Genomic DNA, 25,534 nt, shown 5'->3' on the forward strand with positions numbered 1-25,534 from the left:
TGCGCGGGCACCGCCCGTTCCGGCGCTCCGCGGACGCGCTTCCCGGGGCGGGACGGACGCGGCGGGGCGGGGGCTGCGCGGAGCTCCGCGGCCCCGCTGTCGGGGCACAGGGAGCCGAGCGCGGCCGCGCCGCCGCCCCAGAGCCCCGCGCCGGCCCGGGCGCCCGCCCTGCATGAGCCCCGGCGGCCCCTGGCGCTCGCAGCCGCGCCCGGAGGCGGCGCCCCGTGGGCACGGGGAGCTGACGTGAGCCCTCCCGCGGCGGCCCCGCAGGCGAGGAGGGACGGGGGGCGCTCGGTCAGAGGGACTGAGGAGGCTGCCGACACCCGGGGTGGGGTGGGGGGGTGCCGCTGGGGGTGGCGGGGCCGGCGGGTCGTGCCGCTGCGGGCGGGCGGGCTCGGGTGTCCATGTTCTCCGTGTTCTCCGTGTTCTCCATGTTATCCATGTTCTCCGTGGTCTCCATGGCAGCGCGGCGGGCGCATGACGCGCCCATGGGCGGTGCCGGGGCGGCCGGAGCGCGGAGCGGCCGCGGCGGGTCCGGGTGAGCGCGGGCGGGGATGCGGATGGGGATGCGGAGGGGATGGGGAGCCGCAGCCGTCGGGGCAGCGCCTCGAAGCGCGAGTCTGCTGCCTCCCCAGACCCCGCTGCCTCCCCAGACCCCGCTGCCTCCCCAGACCCCGCTGCCTCCCCAGACCCCGCTGCCTCCCCAGACCCCGCTGCCTCCCCCGCCCGCCGCCCTCCCCAGGCTCCGAGGGTCGCCCGCCCGTCCCCGCAGCTCCCGCTGTGCATCCCCGGCTGCCCCCGGAGGGGCGAGTCCGCCGCTCCCTCGGGGCCCGAGGCACGGCACGGACAGCGCTTTGCAGAAAAAAAAAATCGTTTAGCACCTTAAATCGGGCTTTGGCCCAAGCTTCAGGAGGGGCCGACTCGCTGTCGGCTTTCAGCTCACATGACTGATTAAAAATAATTAAAAAAGCAGTTCTCTTTTTGCCTGTTGCTGTCGGTTTCTGTCTTTGCCAGGATGTGGCCTGTGCCAAGCTGTGTTGGAATGTGCTTGACCAGAGCACGTAGGCTTAGTGTTGTACAGCCAAAGTGCAGCCGTGGAAGGCCTTTGGAGGAATGTGAGATTCCAGAGATGGATTCTGAGCCATTTGGTTCTTTGATTCCTCTAGTGAAGGATGTTTCTTATTGCTTGTTATGTGAGGTAGCATAGAAAGAAAACTGTGTAGCCCTGGGGTTGGACTCTGCTGCCTACTGCCCTGGGGTTGGACTCTGCTGCCTACTACACTTTCATGCTGCTTGGCCAAGGTGTCTTCTCTACACACCTGTCCAGTTAGTCCTTCTGCCAACATCACTTCCACCTTTCCCTTGGCCTGTTGGCTCCGTCTGGGGACTTTCTGAGATCTGACGGGTGTTTTGTTGCATCTACAGGTTTCAGAAGCTGCATCTATTTGCTTGTTGACTGGGTGATTCTACCAGGCAGCTTTTCTTTTTCAGGGAATGTTCTTTCATCCTCCTCATTTTCATTCTGTGTGCAGCACACTTTGTTCTCTATCTGTAATGAAAAGAAGATTGAGTTTGTGAATAGGGAAGTTCTGCTTAAAATACTCCAGTTGTTTTAGCTTGCAGCTTCTCAGAAGTCTCTTGAATAGTGTGTTTTTAGTGGTTGTGCTGATTTCTTGCCCTGCAGCTACCCCTGCACCACTGCTTTGTATGACAGAGCTCACTCTGCAGAAGCAGAGGGAATTAATTTTTGATGGATTTCGGCTTGGCTGCTGTCTCCCTCTGTAAAACTGTGGGAATTGTTTACATGCTGTTGTTGTGAAGAATGTGCTGTGAGAGACCTATAAGTAACTGATAATCACAATTATGGAAAATCACAGTCTGTGCTTCATGGGAGATTCTGAACAGTCATTTTATCAGCTCTATCACTATTGCACTGCAAAATATCCACTGTAAAACTGAACATCTGATGCCTCTCTTGTCTGCAGACATGCAGTGAAATCGTTTCAAAGCATGCTTTTGGCAGACAACCTGGTGCTAAGAGGCTGACCTGAAGTACCCTTTGTATTCATAGTCCACTCTTCATTTTCCTCTTCTGGAAAGCTGCTCCTGCTGAGCCACTGATCCGTGTGGGTCCTTCAAAGGATTGTTTGACCCAGGCTGTTTGAAGAGTTTCCTACCTTTTTTAATTTTTAATTCTTACTTCTCTGGGTTCTGCTTAGCCAATTCCTCTTGGTCTTCAAATCTCTGCCTTAGTAGAGGTACCTGGTATCTGTTCTGTGGTGCTGCTGTGCAAAGAAACAGTCTTTAAGCTCTATTTGTTTCGCTGTGTATTTGCTGTGCCTTGAATACTGATTGGAACATGGTTGCCAGTCGTGAGTGGGTGCTCATTTATGGAAGAAATTTGGGGCAGAAATAGTCTTAAAGATCATGGTGAATTACTTTGCATTTGTATGCAGCTGAGAGCTTTTTTTTTTTTTTTTGAGATATCAAGGGAGTGCAACACAGCTTGGCTGGTCCCTGTTTTCAGTGGTGAGGATATCAGGGAAGCTGCAGGTAGAGTGCATGGATTCTGGGAGCTGTGGGCCAACCTCTGCAGTACTTTTTTTATGGAACAGGACATTTATATGGTATTTAGGGGCATGTTTTAGTGGTGGGCTGTGCCGTGTTAGGGTTACAGTTGGACTTGGTAATCTTAAGGGTATTTTCCAACCTAAATGGTTCTGTGATTTCTGTGCAATTTCCCATAATATCAGTGTTTCTGTTCTAATGGGCACTTCCTCTCTCTGAATGAGGCATGTTCTTTGCATGGAAAAAGGCAAGTTAGAGATTTGCAAAGCTACTACCTCTAGTAATCTGGGTGCCTGTTTTGGCATATAAAGTACCATATTTCTTTCTACTCTTTAGTAGCACCTTGCAATGTAAGTCACAGTGCACATAAAAGGCTGTGACTGTTCTGCAAGAGGCTGAAGGGAGAAGTGGTAATTAGATGCTAATTACTTGTGGGTATATTAGTTTAAAAGTTGCAAATTCAGTTCTTAATACTCCAGGAAGTAATCTTCGAGCCTTGTCTCTTCACTGTGTATTTGTCGTGCCTTGAACACTGAATGGGTTTGATGTTTTCTAATTGCAAATTGGCTCACTCAGGGGAGCAGTAATTACCTATTCAGTTATTACAAGCCAGTCTAGTTATTTGAGATGGTGTGTGTGTGCTTCTGCACAGGACTGAGTTTTCTCAGGCTGTCAGGTTTAGGCCATCATAGGCTTTAATTGCTGAATGGAGAAGAGTGAGTGGAAATCACACACCTTTTGGGAACTGCCTGTCTGTATCTAGATCTAATACGTGGAAACCTTGATATCCTGCAGATCTGGTGTCATACAGATTGGGCACTTTGGGGAGTACATGCAGAACTACTGATTGTGTGCCAGTAATTGCCAATGTATACTTAAAGATTTAGTTGATCTATTGCTGCAAGAGACATTTGAAAGTCTAAATTATTTTTATTTTATTTTAGTGTGTGTGTAATTTGGGAAAAAGGAAGTGAGGAAGACTGATTCATATTTTTATTGGGTTCATCTGTCTTTTTGCAAGACAGCAGTGTTGTGTAAGCTTTGACTTCTTATGGCTGCTGCTGTGGAGTACATTGGGTCAGCAGGCTTTCCTGGTTCTGCCTTGTCTCTTTGTTACACTGTACTTGAATGTTAGAGGAAGCATTTTTGGATCAGGAGGGACTCTTCTGACTTGCAGTGTGCCGTGCTTGGCAGACTTTTGCTGTCCTCAGACATATCAGGTATTGACCATTGATTTGTGAAGAGGCTGAAGGAAACTGGTATGAGTAAGCTTGCATTGGATACCCCAGTAATAAGTGCTGAACAGGGGGCTTCAGCCTTCTAAATATATCTGGGTTCAAAGCTTTCCTGTCCTTATGAAGAGTCCTAAATGCTTTGCTCTGCTTATGCATTGAGGCAAGGTACAATTCTGGTCCTGGTTCCTTATGCTTTATTGCCTGAATTTCTAGTTTACTTTGGAGACCAGAAGATGAACTGCTTCAGGACGAGCGTGGAATAAAGGAGTAGAGCCTAAATTATTGATTGTAATGGATGGGAAAATAGCACCAGCAGCTCTGTATGCCTTCAGGGTTAGAGGCCTCTTGAGAACATATTTGCTGCAAGATCACATGTCTCTGTTAGCAAAGAGTAAATTGTCTGTCTTGGAATGAGAGAATAGAGAGCGCTGGTAATCAAAATTTGAGAAGAAATTTGTGATAAGACATGCTCATGGGGTTTGGAGGCAGTGTTTCCATAGGACACCGTAGACTCTGTGCTTTCTGTTTGTGAATTAGCCTGGCTCTGTGGGCTGTGAAGGCTTCTTTGAAACACTAATTTAATTGAACCCTCTTATGAGCAGTCTTCCTTTGTGTGGCCTCACCTTGTCCAACCCTCAGGAGGGAAGCTACCTGGACACTGTGTTTCTGCTCCCACATACTGACAGCAGCCAAGCCTGGGAAGTTATTTCCTTGCTACCCCTGTGAGCTGACCTGGCAGTACAGATGGTGGGTGCTAGAGGGGCTTTGCTGAGCAGAGCAAAACCCTCCCTCCTTCTTGGGAGTAGCCTGACAAGCTCTCAGAACTATTCTAGGTGATAAGGTTGGATGTGCCATTTCATGATGTGCTGTTTTAGTGTGAGGTCTTGATCTCTGCTAGGGTGGATGTTTTGTCCCTGTCAGGCCCAGGAAACCATAACGCTGATGTGTCTGGTGTTTTGAATTTCGTGTTAGATCCAATGTAACAAGTGAAATGGTTTTCAGAGAGATACTCACTATCCTTTCTCTTAACAGGTGTGGAGGTGTATGCTGTTGTAAAGGCACCTGGAGGAGTCTGGAGCAATGCCACCTCCTTCAGACATTGTGAAAGTGGCTGTTGAGTGGCCGGGTGCCAATGCCCAGCTGCTGGAGATAGATCAGGTGAGACCTGGTAACCAGATGGGGGAGGAAAGGCACCACAGCGTTGATACTGGAATGTGGGAAGCATAGAAATGGGCAGTATTCCTTTCTGGTTGAGAGGAACATGGCTACTGAGGACTCTCTTTCTGTTCTAGAAAAGGCCTCTTGCATCCATCATCAAGGAGGTCTGTGATGGGTGAGTAGTTCTCTGGGAACCCTTGTGGAGAAAGTCTGTCCCACTGACAAATCTTGCTGGGGTACTGTGGAAAGTTTCTGCTGCTTGATCATGTGCTGCAAGCACAATCCATGCTGCCTGCTGCCAGTTTTGGCCATGCAATGGGCTGGGTTTAAATTGTGAAGAAAAGGATCTCCCGGAAAACGAGGGCCTTCCATCTTCATTCCAGTTCTAAGTGTGTGCCTATGTGTGCCCTAGGGTTGGTTTCTCTGGGGATTGGCCCATCCTGCTGTTACCAAAGTGTAGGCCTCCTCAGATGCTCCACAGAATTGATTTAGAGTAGGCTGGAGTCCCACATTCCCCTCAAGAGGAGGGTGTTTTCTCTTCTCTTTGGGAGACCTGACTTCCCCTGCTAAAGCTTTGCTTGAAAGTTCTTTTGCACCCTGCTGGGATCGAGCTCCATTTCCTAATTGAGAACCAGAAGAAGGAGGAGGAAGAAGCTTATGTGTCCTTCTTCTTCTTCTGCCAGGTGGTCCCTGCCAAACCCTGAGTACTACACCCTGCGGTACGCTGATGGTCCCCAGCTGTACATCACAGAGCAGGTCAGTGTGAGAGGCAGCAGCTTGCTGACATCCCAGGGGAGAGTGCAGAATGTCTTGGACTGGGTGGGTGGAACAATACTGGCACTAATCCTTGAGGGGCAGCATCTTTGCTCTCAGACTCGCACTTGAATGGTGCCATTCAGCTGAGGAGCCTTGCACTTCTCCCTTTGCGTGCCCATGGGTGTGGGGGCTCAGGGTCTCAATTCCAGTGCCCTCAGTAGGGTTGTGTGATGTGAGAACCCTTTACTCGTGCATACAGATGTGCGCTGCAGATCCAGTTGTGTTCTTTCCCTCCTACTTTTCCGCAGTTTAAAGTGTGTGTTTTCTTTCAGACTCGCTGTGACATCAAGAATGGAACTATCCTGCAGCTGGCAGTCTCCCCGGTAAATGCTTCCTCACATCCTTCATTCTCAGTGACCATCCATGGAAGACAGGCTGTTTCTTGCCTCTTGGCTTTTCTTTCTCCTTCTCCCCAAATTTCAGGGGAATTCCCTTCGTTTTGGGCCGTTCTGCACAATGAGGCACACACTCTTTGTTTTCCATCCTGACAGTGGTGTGTGTCTTTCCTTTGGATGCTCTGCCCTTTTATAGGACTTTCTGTAACCCAGTCTGCAGCTTTAGTGCATCCCCTAGATTAGGATGATGTGAAGCACCTGAGAAATGCATTCTCAGTATGAGTGCACTTAGTATGGTCAGTTGGAAGGCAACAGTTTCAATAACTTAATGCAAAAAATTAAAGGAGAGACGAATTTGATGCAGATGGGGTGGTTCCTGCTGAATTCTTGCTATTGTGACCTCAGCAGTTGTCTTTTGCAGAGTCACTGCAGCTTCCTTTTTATTTAAATTCTTAAACCTTTTCTGTGCAAGTGTCAATGGATAGAGCTGAGAGTGAGTAGAACTGGAAGAAGTTACTTGGGCAAGAGGTAGTTGAGAGGATATCACTGATCTGTGTCTGAGAAATCTTATGGAATGTCTCATGGATATACAAAATGTGCTTGTGCTGCTCTTTGAATCTATGAGACTTGTGTTTAATACCATATTTCTTTAACAGTGTCGCTCCATATTTCTATGGAAAAAAACCTCTACTCACCTCACCAGAAAGAAAAACAAGCATTTGCTCTGACTTGTAAAATAGCATTTTACCTCCTGCTTGGCTGTAACCATTGCTGAGTGCAGCCTTTTTTTAGTCTTTCTTAGTCTTACTGGCTGCTGCTACTGAATTTATCTTTGCTGGTGTCTCTACCCTGGCTCTGCTCTCTCTGCCCATCCTTCTGACAGAATGCTGATGCTGGTGACAGAACTCAGGCTGCAGGTAACTGGTCTGTAACTGGCACCATCCCTCTTTCCTGCCAGTCTAGGGCAGCTCGCCAGCTGATGGAGAGGATCCAGTCCCACAGGATGGAAGAACGACTGGATGCCATGAAGGAACTGGCCAAACTTTCAGCAGATGTGACCTTTGCCACAGAGTTCATCAACATGGAAGGGATTACGGTGCTGACACGGCTTGTGGAGAGCGGGACCAAGCTGCTGTCCCAGTAAGTTCCTGTCTTCCAGGACTCTGAAACAGAGGGCCTCAAATAAGGGGCTGATTTTGTTTGCTGAAGTGGCATAAAGCAGCTAACCTCATAGCAAAGTTGAACTGTTTAAACTAAGTCTTTCTAGTCCTTGGCTAAACCTCGTGAGGCAAAAGGAGTGTTTTGGTGGTGGTTCATCCTGGAGCTGCCTGGCATTGGCTGTGTCTGGCATGAGGCAGCCTCAGCTTCTCCTCACAGAGGCTGCCCTGCACCCCCCTGCATTTCTTGCAATTCCTGCATTTTTTGTAATCTTCACAATTCTGTCTTGTGGTTATATACTAAATTTTCCACAGTTCATGCTGTGCTCTCATTTTATTTCAAGTCAAGTCCCAATATTTAGAGAAGGACAGTGAATTTTTCTTTGCTTTTCTCTGATGTTAAAACATGTTTTTTCCTCTGAATAGCCAAGTGCTGATGCAGGTGGTTGCAAGTCTCTGGTGGCAGGACTAGGGACTTATTGTTGCTATTTTTAATTTGTGCTTGTCATCAGGAAAAATAAAATGTCTTTCTACAATGCATTTCTACAACAGTAAAATTGTCTGCGTAAATGAATATACTTTATTGCTCCTCCAGGTGTGAAATCGTAGCCTGTTTTATTAAAACGTGGTGACATTTTTCTCTTACCCAGCTTATTCAGCTTGGACAGGCTTTTTTCTTGCTGCCAGATCTCTTGTAACAGCATTCTTCATTTTCTCAGTTACAGTGAAATGTTGGCTTTCACCCTGACTGCCTTCTTGGAGCTCATGGACCACGGTATTGTCTCCTGGGACATGGTCTCAATAACCTTCATCAAACAGGTGAGTTTGGGTGGAGGGGGTGAGTGGATACTGTTTCTTTTCATGCTTTAACTCAGCTTCCAGGAGGAGCAAAGAGCAGAATGACTCTGCTGGTCCATCTGTTTGCAGATTGCAGGGTATGTGAGCCAGCCCATGGTGGACGTGTCCATCCTCCAGCGGTCCCTGGCCATCCTGGAGAGCATGGTGCTCAACAGCCAGACCCTGTACCAGAAGATTGCAGAAGAGATCACCGTGGGGCAGCTCATTTCCCACCTGCAAGTGTGAGTGTCCACCCAGCAACAGTGTGATTTGTATCCATTTTTTGTGTACCTGTCAATTTTAAAACACGTCCTTTTAAATTTAAAACACTTAAAGATTATATTTTTTTAAAGTATTACCGACATGACACCTTCCTTGAACTTTAAGATTTCCAATGGATTTTTAAAAAAAAAGAAAAAAGATCCTAGAAAAATGTTTTCTGTGTTCTGGAAGCACTTAGGCACATGAGTGTATGTCTTGAACAAAGATATTCTGCTTAAACAACTGCATGAGTGTGTTCAGTGTTAGAACCAAACCTGTGTTTGACTAAAAACAATTTCCCAAACCATCTGCATCCAGTCATCTGCCACCTTCACCCCTCTTTAAGTTGTCTCCACTAGAATCTAAGAACTCATCTTCTTCTGGGTTTTGTCCTGCATATTAAGGAAGAAAACAATTGCTTTTCTTGCTTGAAGGGGAAAAAAAAAATCCCTTCATCTCCTTCCTCTCAACAAACTGACAAACCTACAAATCAATATCTGTCTCTTAGGGCTGTTTGTCTAGGTCAGCTCTACTCTTCCATAAAAAAAAAGGCACGTAATTGTCAGAGCTTTGAGTAGGTTGGTTTTTTTCCTCAAGCCTTTTAATTCTGCAAATGTGGAAAAGCACTAATTGTGAATATGATTGATATTCCTTAATCAGGGAGTAGTTTAACAACACGGTAGCGCAAACAATGTACTGCATCAATGTCACTTTGTGCTCATACAGCCTTAAGGTGAGGGTGGAAGAGTGTGATCGGCATTTGGAAGCTTATTTTTGTGATGTTTTGAACATCACAAGTGCAGCCACGTGCTGTGTGTGGTCTAGAAAGGGAATAAGGACCCTTTACCTGAAGAACCTCTTCAGTAAAAATAAGAAGTGTGGGTTGGGCCAAACTATTGAGGTTGGAAGGCAATGCCATAAAGAGAGGTGTGCTTTCCCCTTAGTTCCATTTGCACTTGGTGGCTTCCCTTGGCACAGGGGAGAAAAATTACTTGCTCCATACAAGTTTCAAGCTGTATCCATGTAACAGACTGCAGTATAACTAGGTTTTACAGAGATAGTTCCAGCACTGGAAACAAGCTGTGGTGGTGCTGGGCTGCAGTCTGCTCTGTCTCCTGGTTAATGGACCTGGCAGACAGAAATTTCTGTCAGCTATTTGCACGCCTTATGAAGGGTTGGGCATCATGAACGTAGATTACATGAGTCCTGCTTGTTTGTTGAAATGCAGGACAGCTGTAGGCAGTGTTCTCATGGTGCAGGCAAAGCACCAGGCTGTGATGTTCTGTACTGTCTGTTCTCTTACGATCCTCCCTTTCTTTCTTTGTGCAGCTCAAACCAAGAGATTCAGACATATGCCATTGCTCTGATCAATGCCCTCTTCCTGAAGGCACCTGAGGACAAGAGACAGGTTTGTTTTTGCCTTTTGACTTTAAACCTGAATAATGGTTGCTGGCTGTTTACTTTATGCCTCAGAAATCACATTGTCTGGGCAAGATAGACCTCAAACCTTGCCAAGAGCTTATGTGGCTGTTTCAGTATGGCAACATTGGAGAAAAAGTACCATCCCATTAATAATGTGTCCTGGAGCACACATCTCTATTTAGGAGATGCTCAGAAAGGATTCTGAAAGACCTTGACAGAACAGAAGGTAATCCTCCAGACAGCATGGGAAAATTCTTTAAGAAAGTTAACTGTGTATGGGAGAGGTAGGCTGGGTAGAGGGTTTGTATGTACTTCCTAAACAAACACCACATCTCCCCCTTCCCCCCCAAAAGGGGACCTTCTTGAAGTCATAGGGGGATATTCCTGCTGGCAAATGTGAGAAGTTAAACACCTGTCCTGCTCTGAGGAACCCCCAAGGTCTCAGCTACGTGCAAGATGTGCATATGTGTGTATTGTGTAGCTTTGCTGTGTTGAGCCTTTCTTCTCTAGTGCCCCGTTTGTGCCTTGTTTCTGGACTCTGAGCTAAATCCTGTCTGCTTCTCTTTGTGCCTTTTTTTGCTTTCTGCCAGCAGGACAAGCTGCTTAACCCTCTAGACCTGCCCATCACTGTAAGTAACTCAAGTCTGGGGGCTGGTCATGTGGAGCTGTAGGCATGTTAGCTTTCCTCCAGCTGTGCCTCCTTGTATCCCAGGGAAGATGCACACAGGCTTCAGAGAGGGGATGATCCTAGGGAGAAGGGTGGGGACGTACTCAGACTGTGGAGGGGAAAAGAATCAGCAGCAAGAGAAACCTTGAATGACTTACTGTGAAAACAAGATCACACAGATGATTGTAAAAGGAAACTGGTGACTGATCAGGTGAACCAGTTGTAAAACTGGAACCAGTTCTTTAGCAATCTGAGTCTCTTTTAACTTTTTATACCCCAGATCTCAATGACAGTTTTATATCCAGCTGTGTCCTTGTAAAGATAGAGCTGTTTGTCTGTGAAGAGCAGTCACAAAATCTGTTGCTGACTGGGGTCTAGAGCATAAATTCTGCCTGATCTGTGACTTCTCCCTTATGGGAACTGTAGTATAAGAATGTGTTTTGCCTTGTGCTGTCTCCATGGAAATCACCACTCTTGTTAAGAGGTTGATTTGCAGCCTTCTTATCTTGAGATTCTGGTACATTTTTTAGATTTTCTGGGTGGCACAGAGGATGTTCCACTTTTGCCACGGATGCAGTGCCTTCAGAGGGGAAACTGCTGTCTCAATAAATGTTACATAATTTCTAAATATATATGCTTAATACATGAAAGTAAGAAAAATTATACTTATCTACTGGTAATTCAGCCAAGATAAAGCAAACAAAATTCCAAGGGATCTTTCACTTTTTTTTATTTTTCCCCTTGAACACAATCCACATGACCACAAAGGCCATGAAGCTGATTAGGAAACTGGAGTACCTTTCGTATCAATAGAGCCTGAGAGATTTGGGATTGCTCAGCCTCAAGAAGAGAAGGCTCAGGGAGGTCTTCTGTCTATAAATATCTGATGGAAGGGAATAAAGAAGTGGGAACTCATCTCAGTAGTGCTTGCTGACAGGACCAGAGGCAGTGGGCACAGCTTAAAAGAAGATTCCATGTGAACATACACACAAACACACAAAATTAGTGTTAGAGTGATCAACACTGGAACAGGTTACCCAGAGAGATTATGGAGTCTCCATCAGTGGAAATATTAAAATACTGACTGGACACAGTCCTGGGCAACCTGCTCTGTCTGATGTTGCTTGAATCAGGGGAGTTGGACTAGGTGATCTCAAGACATCTCTTCCAGCATAAATGCTTCTGTGATTTTGTGACTGTGTCAAGCAGCAAAGTGGGCCCTGTTGGACTCTCAGCAGAACATAGACCCCTTAGCAGTGGTTAGACTATGTGTGTGCTCATGCTTCTTTCTATGCTGTTTAGAATTGTTTAATTGTCTTTGTCTTTCCCCCCTTTTTATCTGCTTCAGTCACTTGTTACTTCATCCCGTGTACAAACTAATTCCTTCAGAGTAAGGATTCCTTGTGTCACGTGCATGAACAAATCCCAGCAGCAGGCCTTGTCCTGTTCTCAGTGCTACATCTCACAAACTGTAGTAAAAAATAATGACTCAGAGGGCAGTGTGTTATCTCTAAAAGCTCTCCTATTTCATCTAGATACTTCATAGATATCTTCCACTCAAGCACTGACTCACTTTGGTTGTCACACAAATGCTGCTGAACTTGCAGCCATCACAGCTTGGCTGTCAGTCAGTGTTATCACTGTCTTGGCTTAGGAGGTTTCTATCTGGATCAAAAGTGATAATAGGAGCTTGGAAAAAGGTTAATGCACACATTTGACCAGACTTTTTATAGTCTATCAGGAGCAGGGTTGATATGAGCAGTTGGAACAGTCTTGGATTGCTCAGAATGTGCAGCTGATTGAAAGCAATTGTCTGAGACTCCACATCTGCTCCCAACTCTCAATCTGCACTGCAGAGGAATGTGAAGAGATCTCAGACTGTCAGATCTTTTGGACCTCTTCCAGATGATATAATGCCCAACAGATTTTTCTTACCCAAAGATTTTGCTTGTAGCAGCAAACTCGTGATAACGTTCCCTTTTGACATTAGCACTTGTGCCACTCTCCTTGCAGGTGTAATGAGATCACTGCTATGTTAGAAAGTGCATCTTCACAATTTACAAGGAAAGCACAGGTTAGGTTTTTGCAGGTGCATGTGTAATTGGTGCTGGAACTGGAGGCATCTTGCATCTGCTGTGACTGTTTGTCATCATTACTCCATGGCTGGGAAACCCTCCTCACCTGGGGAGGGAAGCCATGCAGTAAAGAGGGAAAGTGGAAGCTTTCCTGTAAGCATGAAAATTACTACCCTGCCTTTTTGTAAACTGAAATAAATGCTTCTGCAAATTGTGCTTAAACTGACTTCTGAACATCTCTTTGGGAACTGAGACAAAGGAAATGTAAATGTCAGAGCAGGAGTTTTTGAGCGGGAGGAGATGTGAAACCTGCATCCTCTAGCCCTTGTTCTCCTGGGTGTACCTTGGTGTAGAAAGCTGTGAAATGCTAATTGGAGGAACCTCTTGTAGATGACAGATTTTTCCTGGGCAACCCACAGTATGCTCCCTGCTGCCATACCTGAAGTATCATTAGATGTGTCCAACGTTAAGCTAAATTTGCTTCTGTGCTTTGACCACACCAGTGCCTTTCTCCACATTAATGTTTTGTAGGGGAGCCATCTCTGAGTTGTGCCATGGTAAAGATGACCCTTGCATCCCAACCTGATGCTTGCTTTGTGGTGAGATGCCATGCTAAATTGACAGTGTGTAGTAGAAGCACTTTGTTGTGTGCCAGTGCTATCTCCAGTCCATAGGCTTATTTCATTCTCTCCTTTCTGCACAATGTGGGCCTTTTGTTTTATATTTCACTCATGTTATTTCATCTCTAAATTCCACAACAGGAAATGGCTAATGCATTTGCCCAGAAGCACCTGAGGTCTATAATCCTGAATGTAAGTATGTCTGGAATAACCCAGTGCTTCCTGAAGTTCCCTCAGTAGAGGTTTCACTTGTGCATGGTGTAAAGTCAGCTGCCCTCAGGGCACTTCCTGAAAACTGACTCTTTCAGAGGTGAAGCTGAGGTCACTTGTTCAAAAGGTAGTTATCAGGATGCTACTTTCAGCTGTTACAGAGCATTATCATTATGCTTCTGGTGGAATATGGAGGTTAAACAGCTGAATCTTCACACAGAGAGATGTGCATGCAGCCTGGCATATGCCTAGGGCTAATACCTAAGTGTTTATTTGTACTCCCTTCATTTCCCTATCCTTTATTTTGCAGCATGTGATCAGAGGAAACCGCCCCATTAAAACAGAGATGGCCCATCAGCTGTACGTGCTCCAGGTCCTGACCTTTAATCTCCTGGAAGAGAGAATGATGACCAAGATGGACCCCAATGATCAGGTGACTATTACAGCTGAGTAAGATCTGATAGAATAGGATGTACAAGGGGCCTTATACCTGAGCTCCTTAGCTCTATAGAATTTACAGTAGATGGTGTATATGGTTCCAAAACCACCCCTCACATTGTAGTCCCTGAGATTGGGGTATGCTCATGACTATCCTGCTGCTTGCTGTGGGATTTTGAGATGTAAGTGGTCACTGGAAGCCATATACTCCTTTCTTGACCAGTGTGATGCCAGCTGTCAAACTGGTTACTCCACCTCTATGGAGGGCACAGCATCTGATCCATTTCTTTGCAGTATACAAGGAAACTGGGCACTTTTAAGTATCTGTTACTCAGTTCTTAGATGCATTGTAGTCTTTAGTGAGAAATGCCTTAGCATTATCTGAAAGCCTGGAACTTGCCAACAAATACTTTGCCTTACTCCAGTGTACTGAAACTTCCAATTTTGAAATGGATTGCCTCTTGTGTAGTGTAAATGACCTCTGGCATTTTTCTGTATTTCATTGTGTGACCTCTGAAAGGAGCAGTAGTTCTGTGCATTATGTGAAAATACTGCCCCAGTGATTGATCACGTTGGCATTTCCCTGCCTTCTGTCTTTCAGGCACAGAGAGACATCATATTTGAGTTGAGAAGAATTGCATTCGATGCAGAGTCCGACAGCAACAACGTCCCTGGCAGTGGAACAGAGAAACGCAAAGCCATGTACACCAAGGACTACAAGATGCTGGGATTCACTGTAGGCATCTAGAGAGAGGGCTGACTCTAAACCATGTGAAGGCAATGAGTTGTGGGGAAATAAGGAACAGAAATAGCTGTTTGCTTTACCAAACTTCTGCATCTGAATTTAGAAATTCAGCTACACTCAAAGTCCCAGGGAAGTCTTATGAACTTGCCAATTAGTTAAATGCCAGGGTTCATTAGGCACATTCTCTGGAGATATTTACTTATTATGTGCACTATGAAGAATGTGGAATCAGCCTTTCTTCTAGAAAGTTTGGATAGCATTGTCATGCAAGGTTACCTGTTGGATAGGTGTGAGAGAGTGCTTGATGGACAGGCAGTTGTAAAATTCATTCAGAAAATTTTCTCACACAACTTCTTTGAGCTAATTTGTTTGTATTCTTTCCACACCTTCTTTTTACAGAATCACATCAATCCAGCCATGGATTTTACTCAGACTCCTCCAGGGATGTTGGCATTGGACAACATGCTCTACTTGGCTAAATTTCATCAGGACACCTATATCAGGGTGAGTGAAGCTGCTGCTTTTTACAGATGCCAACAGCTCAGCAGGTCTTCTTAGTGTGTGTGGCACCTTCTTCTTGTAGATTGTTCTGGAGAACAGCAGTCGAGAAGATAAACACGAGTGTCCCTTTGGGCGCAGTGCCATTGAACTCACCAGGATGCTTTGTGAGATCTTGCAGGTTGGGGAACTCCGTGAGTACCATTTATTTCCCAGCTTTACAGATTGCTGGGCTGATGCTTCTGGAAGTAACTTACAGGCTGACCAGTATTCACAAGCATTTGAACCTTGATCTCACGTCTTTCCTGTAGGGACAGGGGCAGCTTGTTGGTGTCCCAGTGTCAAAATAAAGTAAGAAATTTGGTGTGTGTGTTCTCTGGTTCTCCTGAAAAAGTGACACGAGCAGAAAGTTTCAACTTCCTAAGCTTCAGCAGGGTGCTGTATAAAAAAAATAGTCTAGAAACCATCATGAACTTGAGAGAAGTTTATTAGTGCTGACAATCTCAACACAGTATTCTAAGAAAATTAACCACTGTAAGAAATTCTGCCAGAGGAAAGTGGGAAATACTGCAAGCAGTCATTTTTGGGGACTAGGATGAAAAGGGCACATGAGTCACAGAGGTTTGCATGGTGAAGTGTGGAGATAGTTGCTGTTCCCAATAAACTGTCTTAATCTCTTGGAGTAGGTACTATTGTGCACCATCAGGTGTCTGTCTGTCACTGTAGTGGATTTCAGGTATGTTTTGTACAATATGCTCACGTGGTTGTGGTTTGTTTCTCCCTGAAGCCAATGAAGGCCGGAATGACTATCACCCCATGTTTTTCACCCACGACCGTGCGTTTGAGGAACTGTTTGCCATCTGCATCCAGCTGTTGAACAAGACCTGGAAAGAAATGAGGGCGACAGCAGAAGATTTTAATAAGGTCAGGGTGGTGAAGACATATTCTTGTAAAATCTTTTGCAGATCAGCACGTGTTCACTCAGCTTTACAATTCATTAAAGAGTAGGGCACAGAAGATGTGAACGGGGCATTGATGTGGGCTGTAAGGGGGGATGGCTCAACTTATATTTGGTATGACCTGAGGTCATTTGTAGTTTTTCTTGATCTTCAAAGTCACTAGTATGTTGATACTCCTGGCCCCACTTATCCCACATCAGTTCTGTGTGCCCTGGTTCTATGATGCCAGTGAGCAGCAAGAATGTGACTTGCTCTTCTCTCTTCCCCACCTCTTTAGGTTATGCAGGTTGTGAGGGAACAGATCACACGGGCTCTCCCTTCTAAACCAAACTCCTTGGACCAGTTCAAGAGCAAGCTGCGCAGCCTGAGCTATTCAGAGATCCTGCGGCTACGCCAGTCTGAGAGAATGAGCCAAGATGACTTCCAGTCACCCCCTATTGTGTACGTGCCTGACAAAAACACTGCCTTCTGTGCTTGCTCTTATCTCCACTTTCTGCTTACTCTTCTGTATTTGATTGCCAGGGAGCTGAGGGAGAAAATCCAACCTGAGATCCTGGAGCTGATAAAGCAACAGCGCCTGAACAGGCTTTGTGAGGGAAGCAGCTTTCGAAAAATTGGAAATCGCAGAAGACAAGGTAAGGGGACAGTGTCTGCTGCATTTTTCTCATGTGAAGAACTATAGCAAATAAGATCTAATGAACTAATCTGCCAGCAGGCATGTTGCTGAAAGAGAGGCTGATTATCTGGGCTATCCATATCAGCCAGTAGTTTGGGATGGCACAGATGTGCATTTCTAAGAATCCCTCATGAACAAGAAGCTGTGCTGAGGAGCTGGGGGAGCAGATGGATTGGGTGGAGAGGCTCTAATGTTAGTGGCTGAAAGGCTTCCTGTGAATGATTTTGCTCAGCTTACTCTGCTTGGTGTGTGTTCCAGAAAGATTCTGGTATTGTCGCCTGGCTCTGAATCACAAGGTGCTACACTATGGAGATCTGGAAGATAATGCCCAGGGGGAAGTGACCTTTGAATCTCTACAGGAAAAAAGTAAGTCCTGATTACAGGCTGTGCACTGTTCTGTGCTCTGCTGTCTAGAGGCTGAGTATAATCCTAGATAAAGATGAAAGAGCTGTGGCTGAAACGCTGACTGAGGTGATACCAACTTTCAGTCCTTCCCAAATTCTTCAAGTCTTGGAATTGCTTGGTGTTTCTTTTTTAACAGCCAGCTGTTGGGATCTTACTGGTAATGTGTTTTGGAAAACTGCAGGAAGGAGCCAAAAAAAACAAAGAATGCTCAGTTTGCAAAGACAAAACAAAGTTCTGTCTCTTCCTGGTTAGGATTGCTTGTTTGGGAGTTTTACTTTTTCACTGTTAGTTCCAGTTGCAGACATCAAAGCCATTGTCACAGGGAAGGATTGTCCACACATGAAGGAGAAAAGTGCACTGAAACAGAACAAGGCAAGTGCTCCCTTTTTGCCTGTCATTAGTATCTATTTCTGTAGCACTGAAGTCTGAAAGAGAGGAACAGGAGCAAATGGTCTCCCCACAGTGCAGATGTGTTGTTTCCAAACCCCATCTCCTATCTGGGCCTTTTCCTAGTATTCCTTTGTGACTACTGGGAGCTGTGGGCACTGTGTGGTTGTGCTATAGTCTATTCAGAATTGTTCACCAATGTGGGAAAGTGTACTGAGCTGCAGCAAGGCAGCTCCTCTCAGGCTGGCAGGCAGAAGGTGCTGTAATGTTTTGTTCAGTTGGTGACTGAAAGATTCTTTTCCATTCAGGAAGTGTTAGAATTGGCCTTCTCCATATTATACGATCCCGATGAGACCCTGAACTTCATTGCACCTAATAAATACGAGGTAAGAAACACAGTGATCAAGCAGTAGAATATATAGCAATTAGCTTCAGAGATTAAGAAGAATCAGTTGCTTCTCATTAAAGACTTGAACAGGCTGTCTCCCACCAGGTTCATTCTTAGAATATGTTGGCGATGCTTAATGTGAATCATTTTTTTTGTAGTTACTTTTTTCATTTAAAAAGAAAAAAATAATCCCACATTAATTTCCCCTAGTCTTCACTGCTACTTTCTTTCCTCCTGTGATGCCTAGAATAGGTTTGCTTTTTCTTGTGTTATGCCACAACAGAAACTCTTGGCCCTCTCCTACAGCCATGAGGTCACACTTAATCTCTAGGCTTGTAACTTCCACTGGAAATCTGTGGGCCCTGTTTTGGGGGTGGATATGGGGGGTTTTTTTTCTATTTTGAAGCTATATAGGAGCATCTCTAATTGTTGCATGGATGGAAAGGTTCAACGTAACCTCTCATTTATGCCCTCAATTCCCCTTTCTTTTCCACAGTACTGTATCTGGATTGATGGGCTTAACGCTCTCTTGGGGAAGGACATGTCCAGCGAGCTGACCAAGAGCGACCTGGACACGCTGCTGAGCATGGAAATGAAGCTGAGGCTCCTGGACTTGGAGAACATCCAGATCCCCGAAGCGCCGCCGCCGATCCCCAAGGAGCCGAGCAGCTACGACTTCGTGTACCACTACGGCTGAGGCACCGCGCCGGCACCGCCCGGGCCGCGCTCGGAACCGGGACCCGGGGGCGCCCGGGGCGGGGGACCCGGCGCCGCCCGCCTTTTGTATCGGTTCAATAATAACCAGTAGCGCTCCGAGCCGCCGCCGCCTCCTCCGCCTCTTTCCGCCCTGCGCGGAGCGTCACCGCGGCGCGCCCGCCCCGCTCGGGCCCGGCCCGTCCGCCCGCCCCGCCCGGCAACGTCAGCGGCGGCCCCGCTTCCCCCGCGGCACGGCCCGCTCGGCATCGCCGCCCCCTGCCCTGCCCTGCCCTGCCCTGCCCTGCGCTGCCCCGCCGCCGCCGACCCCTCACCGGCATCCCCCATCCTCCCCATCCCCGCTCCTTCCTCCTCCTCCTGCCCGTCCCTCCCGGCGCGGTGCCGGGCGCATGGCGGCGGGGGCGGGCGGCGCGGCCCTGGGGCGGGCGGCGCTGGCGGCGCCGCTGGTGCTGCTCTACTACGGCTTCTCCATCGGCATCACCTTCTACAACAAGTGGCTGATGAAGGTGCCGTGGGGGTGGCGGGGCGGGCGGCGCGGGGCGGCGGCGGCGGGAGGGCGGCGGTGACAGCGGCTCTCGGTCCCGCAGAGCTTCCCGTTCCCGCTGCTCGTCACTCTGCTGCACCTGCTGCTCATCTTCGCTCTGGCGGCGCTCGCCCGAGCCCTGGCGCGGTGCCGCTCCGGCCGCCCGCGGGCAGCGCTGTCCTGGGCCGACTGTCTGCGCCGGGCGGCCCCCGCAGGTACGGATGGAGGGGAGGGGAAGGGGGCCGGGGGCGATGAGTTTTGGGCACACCACAATATTAAAAAAAAAAAAAAAAAAAGGCGTTAAGCTGTTGGAGAGCGTCCAGAGGAGGGCCACGAGGATGGTGAAAGGTCTGGGATTAAGGTTTATGAGGAGCAGCTGAGGGCACTTGGCTTGTTCAGCCTGGAGAAGTGGAGATTGAGGAGAGACCTCATTGTGGTCTTCAACATTCTCATGAAGGGAAGCAGAGGGGCAAGTACCGATCTCTTCACTCTCATGACCAGTGACAGGACTCAATGAAACAGCATGGAGCTGAGTAAAGGGAGGTTTAGGTTGGATATCAGCAAAAGGCTTTTTACCCAGAGGGTGGTTGGGTACTACAACAGGCTAACAAGGGAAGTGGTCACAGCCCCAAGCCTGTCTGAGTTCAAGAAGCATTTGGACAATGCTCTCAGGCACATGATGTGACTCTTGCGGTGTCCTGTGCAGGGCCAGGAGTTGGACTCTGATCCTGATGGATCCCTTCCAACTCAGCATATTCCAAGCAGCTGCTCAGGGTTTCCCACTGCACTCTGACCACTTCTGGAGCCATTTGTTGTCCTGGGATGGTCAGGGCCAGTCCCCTGGTACAGGGTGAGCCGGGGGGTGCAGCTGTCTCTCCAGGCCCTGTGTTTCCCTACCAGGTGCAGGGCAGGTGTAGGTGCTACCTGGAGCTTTAGCTTGAGGTGTGCTACCTTCATTGCTCATTACAAAGAAGTGTTAGTGCAGGGAGAGGCCACACAGAACAAAGGCCATCTTTGTGAAGGAGCCACTGGCACATCAGAGCAAATAATGAGAATCTTCTACAATACCTCAGTAAGTTGTTTTTGCAAGTAACATTTTCTCTTTAACATTGGTATCAAGCCATGCATTTATGTTATTTCAGCAGCTTTCTCAGGTTGGAGCCTGATAGAGAAGTTCATCATATGTGGCACACAGAACTGTAGCTGAGACCAAGGAGCGAAACTCCTACTCAGAGCACAGAACTGTAACTACTTCTGCAGTTCTTTGGCTGTATGTTATGTTGGCTCCCACAGAACAGCATCTGGTCTAAGATCTCTGGCAAGGTTTGCAATGCCTTACATAAAATGCCCCATGGTTTCTTGAAAAATGCTTTCTCCACGTCTGCAGCAATATTACCTTTCAGCATAGCCTGCCCCTGGATCAGCAAAACTGTTTCCTGTGGTAGGAAACTTATGTACAAGGGATTATAGACTGTAACAAATGCTGCACCCAGAGTTAAGAGTGTGTGCTAAGGATTGTTGCTTCTTCAGGCTTCTTGCAGTGGCCCTCAGACTTACCAGTTACCACGTTCTGATACATTCAAAAAAGACTTTATGCAAATCTGTGATGGCTTTCAGTCACAGAGAGGGCAAGAGTTATTTCTGGCTTTTTAACAGTGCTTGTTCAGTGAGTGCAGTGCTGAGCCCAACGTAAATCACAGGGAGCAAAACAGAAACATAAAGAGCTGAGAATATCTGAGCTATGTTGGTACTGAAGAGTTAACATGAGGAAAACTTTTTTTTTTTCCCCCTGGTTCTGCTCTGATCTCTGTGTTTTTGGTCAAGTTAGCAGGGTTTTGTGGTGGGTTTTTTTAGGTAGTGGATGACAGTTAACATCAGGATTTTTTCATTGATTCTTCAGCTCTGTCAACTTCCTTGGATATTGGGCTGAGTAACTGGAGCTTCCTGTATGTCACTGTCTCCCTGTGAGTACAAACATCACCTTGCCTGGGTGGGGTTTGAAAAGTGCTTTGTCAGGCTCTGTTTCTTGAATAGGTATTTGACTCGGTGGGGTCAGCACACAGGGTCTGTGATAGCTTGTTGGTAGCAATGTAGAAGTGGGTGATTGGTTTCTAATAGTATTTTGATGGGAAAGACTACGCTGGAGGGGACTGACAGTGTATTTTGGTTCTTACAGCTACACGATGACCAAATCCTCTGCTATTCTCTTCATCCTGCTTTTTTCACTGCTCTTCAAGCTGGAGGAAATGGTAAGGATGCCACACAATGCTTTAGGGAGGGAGAAGGTCAGGCCCGGGGAAATAGGCAGTACATGCACAGGAAACATGTAAGTAGAGGGAGAATGCAGTTATGTGGATGAATCTGAAAAGCAAGAGGTTGTGTGTCTCTGTTGTGTTTGATCTCACGCAGAGAGTGACGTTGCTCCTGGTGGTTCTGCTCATTGCTGGGGGACTCTTCATGTTCACCTACAAGTCCACCCAGTTCAACGCACAGGGGTTCATCCTGGTGCTCTGTGCCTCTTTCCTTGGGGGCATCCGCTGGACTCTCACACAGATACTTATGCAGAAGGCTGAGCTGGGTACGTAGGGTGTTAGGAAAGGGGGTGGTGGTGCTGGTAATGGGGAGGGGAATAAGGAGGTGGTAGCCCTCGCTGCAGAAACAAAACATCTCCTGTAAGGGAAGGTGTTTGAAACCTGGGGCAGGGGTTATCTGTTGATGGGTGATGAAGGTGGCTTGGTGTCTGCAGCAGCACAGGTGTGGGCATCACAAACAAGGTGTGTGTCTAGGAATGGTGCTAATAAAGGCTCTGGGAGCTATTTTATTCCCTGGCTTGTTGCTACCTGGTCTGTTATTGATTCTCCTCTTTCAGGGCTCCAGAATCCCATTGATATCATGTTTCACCTGCAGCCGCTCATGTTCCTGGGGCTCTTCCCACTCTTTGCGGTGTTTGAGGGTGCGTGAGTTAATTAGAGAAAGCAGGGATAGCTTTATAGAGTGGTTGGGGAGACTGCTTAGCAGTTTGGTGTTTTGAGATGATTCATTTAGATAAGTCAACAGCTGTGAACTTTACAAAGCAGTTAGAGATCTGGAATTACCTTATGCTGGCAAATCATTAAAGAGTGCGTAGGAATAGTAGCCTGCCACACTTGTGGAAATAAGGGCTGTGAAGAACTGGCTCCACATCCTCCTGATACTGGAATGTGAGCAGCCCACCCCCATCCATCTTGTTGAAAGGAATCCTGGGAGTTGGGGAAGGTATTCTGCTACTCACTGTCTTGTTCCTAGGCCTGCCTTTGTCCATATCAGAGAAGCTCTTCCGTTTCCATGAAGCAGGAATGCTGTTCTCTCTGGTAGGGAAGCTGTTCTTGGGTGGAATTCTTGCCTTTGGTCTAGGCTTTTCTGAGTTCCTCTTGGTTTCCAGAACATCTAGCCTCACCCTTTCCATTGCTGGCATTTTTAAGGTAAGGCATGGTTCCTGTGCTAATACTAGAAGGCAAGTACTGAGTCATCCCTATTGGGCCTTATGTGATGGGAATTCCTTTAGATACTTAGAAATGATTGTTATTTTTGTTCTCCTCGCACAGGAGCTTGATGCTTTGCCTTTCAGTCTCTGCAGTGAAGTCCCTGACAGCAAAGGGCCAGAGACTAGTGGCTGTTCTATAAAAAATACCATTAGTGACCAAAGTCTCTTGTGATGTGGGATAGACTAAAACACGTGGGCCTCATGAGCAGTGGATGGTGCGGAAGGGAGGAGGGGTGAGAAGGGCAAGCTCTTGCATCAGACCTGTATGTGAACAAACCACTGGTTTGAGCTATCTCTGTAATCTAGTTTGGCACATCCTCCCCTCCTGCTAGGAGTCCAGCACACATACTTTTGAGCTGAACTCCGACATGTGAAATCTGTCTGGTTCAGAAGTTGGAAGATTCCTCTGTAACCAAGCTATGCAGTCAGATGACTTAAAATCCCACATCCCAGTTTGACAGGTTGTTTGTTCCCAAGAACTGTTTTTAGAACTCCGTGTGCATGAAAGAATGTGCTGATGGAAATTTAGCAGCCTGGCATCTTGATCTGGGCTGCAGCTGTAAAACATCTCGTGCATATCTCCTCAGGTCCTGCCCTGCCACTTGTCATGTTTTTTTGTTTCCACAGGAAATCTGCATTTTATTCCTCGCCACACATTTGCTGGGAGACCGCCTCAGTCTCTTGAACTGGCTGGGCTTTGCTGTCTGCCTGTCGGGAATCTCCCTTCATGTCGTTCTCAAAGCCGTGAATTCCAAAGGTCATTGTTTTAAATCACTTTGTGTTTCTTTGTGGGCTTTCTCATAGCTTCACTTGGAGCTGTGTCTGGTTCCAGCTCCTTTGCCAGCGCCAGGTTTGGTGTGTGCTCCAAGTTTGTCACTAAACAGGCTGTCTGCACACAGGTGACAAAACACTGGAGCCACACAAAGAGGCCAACTCTGACCCTGACCTGGAGCTGCTGCTGCACCGCACTGAACATGGGGACAAGGAGGAAGAGGATGTTGAAACCCCACAACAGTGACTGAACATGAAGCACAAAGTCTCTTGCTCTGTTCTTACCAAATCTGCCTGATATCTATCTAGGAGGAAAGTCCAAAAGTCTCTGTGACCACCCAAAGGAGAGCCAGGGCCTAGTGAGAGAATTCTGCTGCTCTGCTACAGTGTGAATCTGTAAATGCTGCACAAGAAACAGGCAAAATTCCTTTCACAGGAACTTTGAAGACAAGCCCTGGTTCAGTGGACGTGGAACAGCCCGTGAGACACAGAAATGCTCCAGCAAGTCTGTTAGGAGATCCTGAAGGCTGAATACTGAGAGTGTAGACCATGGGCTGTAGAATGAGTGTGGACATACCTGGACTGCAGGCTGAGTGGTTCAGGGATGATTTTACTGTTTTAGGCTTTGGCTTCAAAAGAGAAGGTAGATATACCTTCCCCCCCCCCTTTTTTTTTTAAATGTTTCTACAAAATAGGAACTTCCGTCCTGGTGGGAGCAGATGACTGTATAAATCCTTAGGGTTGTCCCAGTGAGAAGGACCCTTTGTGCCTGGTGACCTCCACGTTCTGTGTGCATAGTAAGGAGAGGATTAAATGCTGGTATTTGGGACCAATTGAACCTGCCAAGTGATGTTGGTTGGAGGCAGGATGGGGATGCAGGAGTACCTCTGGTGCTACAGGCCAAGGGGTGAGAGAGCTGTGTCACAGGAGGCCTAACTTGAGCAATAAGCTTATCAGAAAGTACGTGGGGTTTTGAGAGGGGGATTTTTTGTTTTTTAAATAAACTGTTTTTCTGATTCCCTTTTGTCTGTGCACTATGTACCTACGCTTCATGAAGCAGAGGTCATTTGTCTTCTGAACTCCTTTCCTTTTAGAGCTTCACTGACCTTGCTGCTGCATGCCAAATTGTTTCTGAGGCCTGGCAAACAAAACACTTGCCCATGAATAGGATCATTGATCTCTAGAACTAAAACTTCCTGCAGCCTCTCATATTTATGCCAGCCAAGTGAGCATACTGACTTGTCTGCTTTCATGTATCCTAGGAAGACTTTTAATATTATGGCTTTTGTAAGAATCTTCCTTCTTTGCCACGCTGGATTGGATCAGTTAATGCTGCAGCCTTGTCCAGGAAAGAGGGGTAGTGCAGGATTTGAGATGGCTCTTTTTCCTTTCTGCTAAGCCTCAAGTGACATTGGGCAGGTGGCTGGTTTTTTGCATGGCGGAATTTTCGCCTCTTTGAAAGTTTTGTTCAGTGCTAACTTTTGTAGTTTTTGGAGTGGAAATAACTTAAGAGAGCTCCCCCAAGGGATAACAGTGTGATCTTTCTCCTGACAGGAGCTGGGTGTTAAAAGGGAACTCCTCGTATTCTGTTTGAGACCTGAACCATTTTGACTAGGCTGTTCCTCTGTAATCTTGCTTCATAGTTTTCAGATATGAACTCTTGATGACTTTAATCAAGAGCATGTCCTGCAAAAAAAAAAAAAAAAAAAAAACGGTTCTGAAGAAGAAAAGTTTTGTTATTAGTGATCATCTTTGATGATGTTCTGGTAACTGACTCCAGAGCAGACAGCAGGTGGTGCAGCTTCCTCATGTAAAGCTACTGAACCAGCACTTCCATGCCAGGTTGGCAACACCAAGGTATTCTGTGCATCAAGTGGAATGCCTGGAGCTGAGAATGGCTTGGCGTGTCTCTAGCTGGATTTTCCAGTAGCTGGGACTTGTGATGCTTCCAGCAGGATTCACCCTGTTTATTCCACCAATAGGTGTGAGCCCCAAGCATGAAATACTCTACTTGTTGTGGGGCAGTGGTGCTTTCTGCATGTGATCTGTGTTCAGCCATATCACAGCTGCTTTTTGCAGTTCCCCTTCTACTCTCCTAGAACTGAACCCCAGGCATCCTTCTAGTGTAGAAGGATGGGGTGGAATC

At 47.0% G+C, this 25,534-nt stretch overlaps 2 protein-coding genes across 11 annotated transcripts; both read left to right on the forward strand.

Moving 5' to 3' along the window:
* Nucleotides 1-42: 42 nt before the first annotated feature.
* Nucleotides 43-18,673, forward strand: ELMO2 (engulfment and cell motility 2). Of its 6 annotated transcripts, none has more exons than XM_064673714.1 (22): nt 43-294; nt 4,836-4,961; nt 5,096-5,136; nt 5,645-5,717; nt 6,050-6,100; nt 7,071-7,252; nt 7,989-8,088; nt 8,197-8,348; nt 9,697-9,775; nt 10,380-10,418; nt 13,293-13,343; nt 13,672-13,794; nt 14,401-14,535; nt 14,944-15,048; nt 15,128-15,236; nt 15,830-15,966; nt 16,279-16,442; nt 16,524-16,636; nt 16,936-17,043; nt 17,372-17,458; nt 17,782-17,855; nt 18,354-18,673. In XM_064673714.1, exons 2-22 carry the CDS (start codon nt 4,884-4,886, stop codon nt 18,552-18,554), a joined length of 2,202 nt encoding a protein of 733 aa, XP_064529784.1. In that variant the 5' UTR covers nt 43-294; nt 4,836-4,883; the 3' UTR covers nt 18,555-18,673. The 6 variants fall into 6 exon arrangements, with proteins under 6 accessions (XP_064529784.1, XP_064529783.1, XP_064529787.1 ...); XM_064673713.1 differs by having other exon boundaries at nt 88-270; XM_064673717.1 differs by having other exon boundaries at nt 88-270; nt 10,383-10,418.
* Nucleotides 18,674-18,811: 138 nt separating this feature from the next.
* SLC35C2 (solute carrier family 35 member C2) lies at nt 18,812-24,404 on the forward strand. Of its 5 annotated transcripts, none has more exons than XM_064673721.1 (9): nt 18,812-19,077; nt 19,159-19,309; nt 20,995-21,058; nt 21,271-21,343; nt 21,504-21,672; nt 21,964-22,047; nt 22,380-22,555; nt 23,245-23,374; nt 23,517-24,404. In XM_064673721.1, the coding sequence occupies exons 1-9, from the start codon at nt 18,961-18,963 to the stop codon at nt 23,633-23,635; spliced, it is 1,083 nt and encodes a 360-aa protein (XP_064529791.1). In that variant the 5' UTR covers nt 18,812-18,960; the 3' UTR covers nt 23,636-24,404. The 5 variants fall into 5 exon arrangements, with proteins under 5 accessions (XP_064529791.1, XP_064529793.1, XP_064529792.1 ...); XM_064673723.1 differs by having other exon boundaries at nt 22,380-22,444; XM_064673722.1 differs by lacking the exon at nt 21,964-22,047.
* The last annotated feature ends 1,130 nt before the right edge of the window (nt 24,405-25,534 follow it).

Source organism: Pseudopipra pipra, chromosome 17, assembly GCF_036250125.1.
Source record: "Pseudopipra pipra isolate bDixPip1 chromosome 17, bDixPip1.hap1, whole genome shotgun sequence".
NCBI classification, from domain to species: Eukaryota; Metazoa; Chordata; class Aves; order Passeriformes; family Pipridae; genus Pseudopipra; species Pseudopipra pipra.

Coding starts and splice junctions, on each gene's coding strand:
- ELMO2 (XM_064673714.1), top strand. CDS start 4,884: ATGCCACCTCCTTCAGACATTGTGAAAGTGGCTGTTGAGTGGCCGGGT. Junction 8,089..8,196: donor CAATAACCTTCATCAAACAG/GTGAGTTTGGGT, acceptor ATCTGTTTGCAG/ATTGCAGGGTATGTGAGCCA. Junction 13,344..13,671: donor TGAGGTCTATAATCCTGAAT/GTAAGTATGTCT, acceptor TTTATTTTGCAG/CATGTGATCAGAGGAAACCG.
- SLC35C2 (XM_064673721.1), top strand. CDS start 18,961: ATGGCGGCGGGGGCGGGCGGCGCGGCCCTGGGGCGGGCGGCGCTGGCG. Junction 22,048..22,379: donor ACTCTTTGCGGTGTTTGAGG/GTGCGTGAGTTA, acceptor TCTTGTTCCTAG/GCCTGCCTTTGTCCATATCA. Junction 23,375..23,516: donor CAAAGCCGTGAATTCCAAAG/GTCATTGTTTTA, acceptor GTCTGCACACAG/GTGACAAAACACTGGAGCCA.